The sequence below is a fragment of the Electrona antarctica genome, assembly GCF_951216825.1.
Source record: "Electrona antarctica genome assembly, chromosome: 4".
NCBI lineage: Eukaryota > Metazoa > Chordata > Actinopteri > Myctophiformes > Myctophidae > Electrona > Electrona antarctica.
This window is the reverse complement of record NC_136809.1, coordinates 35184267-35194152: the sequence shown is the minus strand read 5'-3', so window position 1 is coordinate 35194152 and position 9886 is coordinate 35184267. Positions and strand designations below refer to the sequence as shown.

The window sequence follows — 9886 nt, the reverse complement described above, 5'->3', positions numbered from 1 at the left end:
GGATTTAGAACAGTGGTTCTCAAAAATACAAGCTTGTACGTGTGCTATTTTTGAACATTTTTGAAAAATCTTGAAACTGTTTTGAACACAAATCTTCTCTTCTGGGGTCCCTGGCACAAAACATTTTCAGAGGGAGGTCCGCGGCCAAATACATAATCATTTTGGGGGTGCTTGACATGAAAAAGTTTGAGAACCACAGATTTAGAAGGCATTTGTATGTATAATCGGTCTCAGATCTAAATGGGTTAAGAAACTGTTATTTGAACATTTTGCACATTATTGTGACAATGCACTGTGGTCACCATTCGTTACCTAGCTGACGGGCGCTGTAGCTTCTGAGTTGTTTGGGCCCCCAGGGGTCTATACTTAGTCGGGGCTCCCGTCCTATTTTAGCGGGAGTAGCAGGGGGTCCCCAAATTATTTTATGGGGTCCCCAGATGATTAATGTGCTACATTGTTTTCTCACTCAAACTCTATGTTTACAGGGTATCTGCACATTTCTAAAGTTACAATACAAATACTTTCAAGACCTTGAAAGAAAAAGGTTAGGCATCAAAGGCCTATAGTAATGCCTTGGTCACAGAGCAGGGAAGTCATACCAGACATAACAGTTTTGTTTATTGGGGCTTTCACATTATTAAGACATGTCACCTCTATTATATATTATACATTTATTTCACACTGACACAAGAGCCTCATCCAGTGTCACGTGCCGAAAACAGCCGACCGACAAGCGATTAGGGTTGGGATCGTTTAGTATTTTAACGATTCCGGACGGTTCCTTAACGATTCCCTCTTAATGGTCCGATTCCTTAACGGTTCCATTAAACTATTCCTATTGGGGGTTCTAAATGGACCCTCACAGGTCTGTAACTCTGAGTGTCCAAATGGAAACAAATGGACTCTTGCGGTCCATTTGGTTCCATTTGTACACTCTCAAGAGTGGTGGTCCTTTGAAATAAAAAAGGTATGAGAACCACCGGTATTGTAATTGTATAGCAGACGTGAAGTCCGCATACCAGATCTGCCAGTGTGATAAAACCGGTTCCGGGAACAGTTACAAATGTGATGGAACCGGTTCCGGTTCCACAATGTTGGATCCGGTCCCTTCGGTTCCAGATCCCAACCCTACAAGCGATGTGACACGTTGTGAGCTTGTAGATCTGATATTTCCAGCGAGGGACACCGCCGTGCGACAACAGAGTATAAATTAGGCAAACAGTCAAACCTCAGAAACCTTTCAGTTCCAACACCACAAACACTCACATCTATGGATATCGTTTTTGTTACCATGGTGATCATAACAAAGTTGAATCCCCGCTCCGTGGAGTCAGACATATACGAAAAAACAAACATATCAAATGCAAACAGGAAGTTTACACAGGGTCCCACGTTGTTTTCCAAGCTTGTTTAACGGCCTATGGATTTGTAAAAAACACGCTATGCATTCCTGTTCTACAGCCGTTTCAAGCTGACCTCCTGTGCAATGATAACATCCCACCACCACAGCTATGGAGAATTTATATATAAAACAAACAGATTCAATCTGTTCTTTTTGGCGAGCGACACCGTTAAAAACAACAACATATAAATTAGGCTTAAAGGAAAGATACAACATAATTTGGTCTTTCTAAAAGTAGCTGTATATATATCGATTTGGATTATTTTTGGCTGAAGCAAAATGAGTCTTGGAGAAGAAGGGGTATTGAGGTGGGGTTGAGGGTTTTAGGGAACTAGTCTAGTTGAATACATGAACAGTCGACCCAAAATACAATCGCCCCGGGTCAAATCCAGTGACGTCGGAGTGGTCGGACCGCAACGATTTACGATTCTGTCCCCAACAGGACATTACTCGAACGGCACTGAGTCATCTGAAGTGAACTTCAGCCACGAGTGGCAGCACCAAGTGAGCTCAGGCGAGCGAGTTGCCGTGCCGAACGTAGCAAAGTCCACGCCTCCGTTGTTGCAACTGTTTTTTTTGCCTGACTACTTCCTCACTTAATATTAGGGGATGTAGTGTGTTCTTACCAAGTGGGCAGAGTGTTGCGCATCAGCGAGGAGTGTGTTCCAGGCGAGTGTTCTGCACCGGAATTTTATTTTACCGAGTGGTAAAAAAATGTGGACGAACGTGTTTTGGGGGCGAGCGTTCCTGTTACCGTCTAGGAGTGGTAGTGGTTGGAGCTGCACTAGGATCAGCTGAGCCTAGAGAGCATCAGGAAAACAAAAGCAGGTCAAACTGAAACCAGACCACGGGACAACTTCATATGATAGATATACAATATATATATTTTTTGTTGTCGAGGCAGTTCAGCAATATCACCGGCAGCAAGGACTGATTTACAACTATCTAGCCTTTAGGGAGAATGTTATGTGTTATTTAATATAATAAGGTACGAGGGACACAACATACTGTACAATTTAGTGGATGATTGTACCTTTTAAGCACCATACGGTGCCAAGACTTTAGGCCTCTGCAGACGGGGAGCAACTTTCAATGAGAGGCAAGTAAAGCGGGCAGGTAGAGAGGCACGGGCAATATGACAGGCAGAGCAACATGTGGGGAACACTGGTGTGAAACAGTCACGTTTGTGCTCGTTTCACAGACACACACAGACAAGAGCTGAATTGTGGTGAACCTTTTTTGCACGTGATGGTCAGGCCATGATTTGACAGCGCTGAAGCAGGCGATCGCCTGCCGTCTGTATGGCGTGTATTATTGTGTTACATTTTTATGCAATGTTGATGAATTGAATGCACAGGACCACAAGGGAAACAAGTCCCCAGAACATTTTTGTTATCTCTTTAGCCTTAATGTCTTACTCTACCACAGTGCCGTTTATGACTAATGAAGTATTCAATCAATCAATCAAAGCACAGTGCGACCCCCGCTGATCCAAACCAGGCATTGTTGATCCCCATCTGTAAAGCCCTTATTAGTATGGGTATAGCTCCCCTGGGGGACCTACACCCCTAAAACTGGGTGTTCTACAGTCATAACAACTCACTCACTCAAATACACAGGACCACGACACAAAATGTATGACATAAAAAATAGACTTTTTGGCCAGTACTGCAGTGCCCATGCTCACCCTATAATACTGATGTAGCTACATGTAGACAAACAATCACGGTTGAATATGTACAAACCGACCGTACTATGACGCACACCCATAGCGTAACTGTAAACAAACGCGCAACAACGCTCCACACAAGATTTGATCACCAGCGAGGATTAAGAGATCACCATGGCAACGAGGAGGAACTCCACATCGTGGATTGCTTGTGTTGTGGGAAAGTGAAAGAGGTTTCTCATTCTGAAGATGTTTCAAGTGGTCTCTAGAGTGGAGAGGAAAGTCCTTTACAATTTACACTACAGGGAAATTCTCATGGCAGGTGTCCTAACGCGAATACACGCACGCACGCACGCAAGCACACACGCAAACACGCACACACACACACACACACACACACACACACACACACACACACACACACACACAATATATATATAACAATAACTATGCAGCAAAATGAGTTGACATACTGTAAGCTAATTACAGTTCAATTATTCATGTAGTCTTCTGATCAAAATAAATACACTTAAAACACTTACAAAATGCACATTCCCTGATGATAGCAACATATACTGTGGGTAAAATGTAAACAATATAACGAAATCTAAAATAAATAGGATTGCATTGCTTTTCAGCTACAGCTACAAATTAATGATGAACATGTACACTAACAGAATACCAAGGGAGTCTGTTGATTTAAACCTGGGGGTATGGCAAAGTCTTGCCCAATATTAGCTTATTAATAAGCTAATATAATAAATTATGAGACATACCGTGGGCCGCCAGGTTTTTACAGACGGTGTACTTGCTTGTTTAGATGCAACTTCTACCATTACAAAGATGAAGACTAAAATCATGTAATTATGAGTCACTAAAGTTGAGATATGGTGAACTCGAACTCCCTTGACATGAGGATTGCATATACTGTAGTTGTCTGTAGTTTCTTGTTCAGGCTGCTGTTTTCAACATATTCGTTTGTGTATTTGCCTTAGATGATAATGATGTTTTCACTGCCATTCTGTAGATTTCTACATAGTTGATTAACTAACTCTTGTCAATATAAGTAGATTTTTGTACAGGTGACGGACTGGGGTGCTCGTTATGATCATCACCCTTTTATAAACTATGAGTAGTTCTACTGTTCTGACAAGGAACGTTTTATCCTTTAGTTTTGTCTTTCTACACATTGCATAAATCTGAACAATACTCGAGAGTCTGACAGTGTTGCGGTGCAACACATTGTTAGCTTGAAAATCGGTTGTTTTGGGCAAACTTCACCATTGTGCAGTATAGTGGAGTGAAGTACAAATGAATCTTAAGACCTTATATTCATCTGGATCTGCGACAACCAGCACCGTCCTCACCAATCTATGAGAGCATTCTTTCAAGCTTGATTTTCAAGCGTGTTGTCCCACGCCAAATGTTGCCTAAGTATATATCAGGCCTTAGCGTCTTCTGGAGCACAAGACTTTACCATACCTACAGTAACTGATACCCCGTACTGGTTAATTAACTGTCTACATGTCTCTCAATAACAATAAAAAATAAGAATTGTTTGCCTCAATAACTAATATTGATGACATGATGAAGCCATAGCACTCAAAACGGCCAACTATGAAATGATTTATATTCTATTCTACAAGGTCAAATAGTGTGTGCATTTTTGAAAGGGAATAGAATGAACTATGTGTTTGTTATGAGTCACCTCATAACAGACTTTATAAATTACTATTTAGCATACATTATCCTAAATATTCACAAAGGTTTCCTTGGGGAGGAAAAAGGTGACCGATGATGAGTCTTGTCTGTTCTGTCATCGTCTGACTGACCATTAAGCCAGCCTAACAGTGAACATTAACCACTTAAACCATCTATACTTAGTAAACTGAACACCAATCGCTTTAGCCCCAATAAATAGCCAATCTACAAGCTCACAATGAATCGCAGGGCGACGCATTGTGAGCTTGTAGATCTGCTATTTCAGGCAGAAATATCGCCCCAGAACAGGGTTCAAGTGGTTAAGCCAACCTAACAGTGACCATTAATCCAGCCTAATGGTGACCATTAATCCAGCCTAATGGTGACCATTAGGCCAGCCTAATGGTCACCATAATAACAAAACATAATGAGGAAATGGAGGCAGTGAGGGTCAGAGGTCAGGGTTTAGGAGTCATGTTGAACCTTAATCCAGCAACCAGGATGGAATGACACGAGACATGTTCCCCACATAACACCATGGTCCTCCTGGAAGACAGACAGACAGACAGACAGACAGACAGACAGACAGACAGACAGACAGACAGACAGACAGACAGAGAAAAAGATAGGGAGAGATGGAGGGAGAGATTTACACGTTTAGTTTATCCAGTGTAATTTATAACAAGCACAATAAAATAAATATCACTGGGATTAAAGTCAAAGATGCATTGCCCTCAGTACCCTCATAACAAACTACTTCTCCATAGTGAGTGACACCCACAGCCCAACATCAGAGGGAGCGACCATGATCTGGTACCACCCAAATATAGAACAAACATGGAAATGTTCTCATTCTACTGCTCTGCCACCAAAATGTGGAATGTCCTGACCAGTGTTTCCATTATCGTTGCTGTCGGGAGGAAACCACCTAACACCTAACTTTTTTTTTGCATAAATCATCGCTATTGAAATATTATTGAAATAACACGTCTGTGTGTTATTTTAAAGTAGTAAAAAAAACCTTTGGCAAAACCTCATAAAACCTCATAACTCCACCACCTCTTCCCCTCTCATGCTAGAAATTGATAATATATAGTCATAACACCAACTTTGATGAGGCGATATTGCTTTGTTTTCAAAATCAGAGACGAGTTCTTATAATTGTCACAGGGCCCCCACAGCTCTGAACACAATAACATAATGATGTAATTATGAAGTTCCCTTTTGTATTGAAGAGAATTCACCTGTGTTTACTCCCAGAAGTAGAGCAGATACCATATGGTCTCGTTCTTCAGCTGCGGTCCAAACAGAGGGTTGGTCTGGGCCAGGATAGCTATCAACCAGCTGTCAGAGACAGAGACGGAGAGAGAGAGAGAGGGAGAGGGAGAGAGAAAGATGGAGAGAAATAGAGGGAGAGAGGGAGACAGACAGAGCGAAAGAAAAGCAAGCAAGAGAGCAGGGCAGAGAGGGAGAGAGAGAGTGAGAATACATATAACGTTGCTGTCGCCGAAAATTTTGATTAATACATTAATTAATTAGATTTATATTATTGCTCTTGTATTGCTATTGGAGACACTGGGGAGGCACTGGGGGGGACACTGGGGAGGCACTGGGGAGGCATTCAGGGGGTGGCACTCAGGGGGACACTGGGGAGGCACTGGAGAGGCACTGGGGGGACACTGGGGAGACACTGGGGAGGCACTCAGGGGGACACTGGGGAGGCACTGGGGAGGCACTGGAGAGGCAATGGGGGGACACTGGGGAGGCACTGGGGGGACACTGGGGAGGCACTGGGGGGACACTGGGGAGGCACTGGGGAGGCACTGGGGGGACACTGGGGAGGCACTGGGGGGACACTGGGGAGGCACTGGGGGGACACTGGGGAGGCACTGGGGAGGCACTCAGGGGGACACTGGGGAGGCACTGGGGAGGCATTCAGGGGGAGGCACTCAGGGGGACACTGGGGAAGCACTGGGGGGACACTGGGGAGACACTGGGGAGGCACTAGGGGGACACTGGGGATGCACTGGGGAGGCACTCAGGGGGACACTGGGGAGGCATTCAGGGGGAGGCACTTAGGGGGACACTGGGGAGACACTGGGGGACACTGGGGAGGCACTGGGGGGACACTGGGGAGGCACTGGGGGGACACTGGGGAGGCACTGGAGAGGCACTGGGGAGGCACTAGGGAGGCACTGGGGAGACACTGGGGAGGCACTCAGGGGGACACTGGGGAGGCACTGGGGAGACAATGGGGAGACACTGGGGTGGCACTGGGGAGACACTGGGGAGGCACTGGGGAGGCACTCAGGGGGACACTGGGGAGGCACTGGGGAGACACTGGGGAGACACTGGGGAGGCACTGGGCAGACACTGGGGAGGCACTGGGGAGGCACTGGGGAGAAACTGCAGCCACTGGGGAGACATTGGGGAAACACTGGGGAGGCACTCAGGGGGACACTGGGGAGGCACTCAGGGGATACTGGGGAGCCACTGGGCAGACACTGGGGAGGCACTGGGCAGACACTGGGCAGACACTGGGCAGACACTGGGGTGGCACTGGGGGAGGCACTGGGGAGGCACTGGGGAGGTACTGGACATTTCATATCACACACACCATGATTCACTAGCCCCCTAAAAAAATAAAAAAAATAAAAAAAGATATATATATATATTTTGAGTGGTGTAAACCACTCCTACAACTGGCTTTGTTAGTTTACGTGTCTGTCTGTCCGTACGTCTGTCTGTTCGTACCAAAAAATGAGCATGGTTGCTATGGTCACCCAGTTCACACGGGTGTGATTTCATTACGTCAGACATTACGTTAGACCACAGTTGATCAGTCTATATAAGACCTTACACCATTCAGTTCACACAGGTGTGATATTTTTATTGCAGCTTGGCATGGCGCGATTTATTTCAAGCATGGCGCAGCGCCATGCCAATAACATTGTGCAGGAAACCCTGAGCTTCACAATACTGACAGTGACAGATTGCTCCGATCACAACATTACATGTAGGGCTAGAAACTAGGGACTAGAAAATTAAGATTCATTTAGTCAACGATTGTGCAGCTCTAGCATTTTGTTGCTGTTGAGTGTTTTCTCATAAATCAATGCCCTACTTGATCACACTACAGCGTCACACAAAAGCGTCACGCCGCGGTTCGAGCTTGCATGTGATCTGCTACTGTTGATGCTTTTGAATTTGAAGTAATTTCAGGTAGTAGGTAGGTACCGTCGCCCATAATCCATCTCACCCTCGCTTTTTACTGCCCACCTCACATCGACCGCTCGGTGCGGCGGTTCTTGTATTCTTTATTTTGTTTTACTGAGAATAAGGTTAGAAATATATTTAGGGTTAGGCATAGTTTTCCTGGGGTTAAGTTTAGGAATAGGGTTAGGTTTAGGCATAGTTTTACTGAGGTTAAGTTTAGGAATAGGGTTAGGTTTAGGCATAGTTTTACTGAGGTTAAGGTTAGGAATAACATTAGGTTTAACCGTGTGAGGCTGTCAGTGTGTGCATCAGTGTTGATTTCATAGACCTATGACGAAAAATGTTCGTCGACTGGCTTTTTTCACTGACAAAAACGAAATAAACAAACTAAATAATTAAGCTCACAACGGTCACATCACACATTGTGAGCTTGTAGATCGGCTAATTTCAGCATGCAACCAAGAGTAGAATCAGTCTTTACGATGTCAACTGTAGATTTAGTCTAGTATAAGCTTATGATATTTATAGTCGACTAAAACTACACTAATAAAAAAACATTTCAGATGACAAAAATATGACTAAAACTAAAAGAAACAGTCTGAGGCTGAGCAGTTCCGCCGGCTGTACTCGCGGGGCGAGTTGGTAAATGGGCGACTTGTTTGGTATCAGACGAAGTGATCAGTTCAGCATCAGTTCAGTGTGTGTTCAGTGTGTCATGTCATTGTACTGTATTTATTCGTTCAGGTTGTTTTGACGTATAGCCTACACACACAGTTCATATACTGTTGCCAACACAAACGAGAGGATCGGGGACAAACATTTATACTCACAACAGGTAGCAGCAGACTGCTGTTAGTATTAAACTGGTGATGATGACCCTGTGAGGAGAAAAACACAACCGGTCAGTACACACACACACACACACACACACACACACACACACACACACACACCAATCTCTGTGTGTGCGTGTGTGCGCCAAAATGTATAATTACAAATTACATAACTGAGTAGATCATTTATATTAAATCATTATATAGATATTCATCATTCATACCTCATTCAAAACAAGCATTACACTTAACCCACCAAATGAAAATCTTAAAATGACATGCTGTCGCTCCTTTGGTGAGAACATAGCCTACACCATTATAAGCTATGTTTGCTTATGGCCAGTTATGGGGGTTGTCGTTGATGTTGATGATGATGTGAAGGATGCGGCGCAGCACGGTCGGGGCCCTAACGTCGTGACATCAATCCAACCGGCGCTACACCGTACAACCCGAATATTTATTTTCAATAAACCACCAATGCTCACAAATTCAAAATATATTCACTGTTTAGCAATGAACATAATAATGCATAATATAATATAACCCAAAATCGTCACGTATAAACAGTAAAATCAATTCAATGTCCGCAATGTTGTAATTGTAACGGTAGTTTACGGTACCTACCCCCGGTTGGGTCCTTTAGGCACTAGAAAAGGGGCCACGACGCCCACCAGGCCCCATAACGTCGTGAAACAGATCATCGGTAGGGCAAACGAGTGATAAACCATCGTTTCGCTTGATTAAATATCCGTAATATCGGTGAAATGGTGCAAGCGTGTCTCCCTCAAATTAACAGCATCAATGGCTCCTGTATCATCTGTGCGGCTCTCCCCGCATGTCCCGCCCACACAGCAGATACATGTATCCGATTGGCTCACAGCGTCTGTGTAGCTTCCACTGATTGGTTCCCACAGATGTCGTTCAGTATTAATACCGAATGGTTCAAAGGAGGAAGGATGTAAAACCTGCATCACGACAGGTTGTTGGCTTATAGTTCCTTGGCTAAAATCCTGCTTTGGAGCTTTGCTTCTCTCTGTCTGTGGCTCTGTGCTGCTAATTAGCTAC

General features: G+C 44.4%; 1 protein-coding gene across 1 annotated transcript; it reads right to left on the bottom strand.

The window, feature by feature from the left end:
- Positions 1-5233: 5233 nt before the first annotated feature.
- Positions 5234-9613, bottom strand: atpv0e2 (ATPase H+ transporting V0 subunit e2). The gene is made up of 4 exons (XM_079498222.1): positions 9446-9613; positions 8819-8866; positions 6017-6116; positions 5234-5318 (listed from the first exon to the last, which is right to left on the bottom strand). Exons 1-3 carry the CDS (start codon positions 9547-9549, stop codon positions 6023-6025), a joined length of 246 nt encoding a protein of 81 aa, XP_079354348.1. The 5' UTR covers positions 9550-9613; the 3' UTR covers positions 5234-5318; positions 6017-6022.
- Positions 9614-9886: the final 273 nt, after the last annotated feature.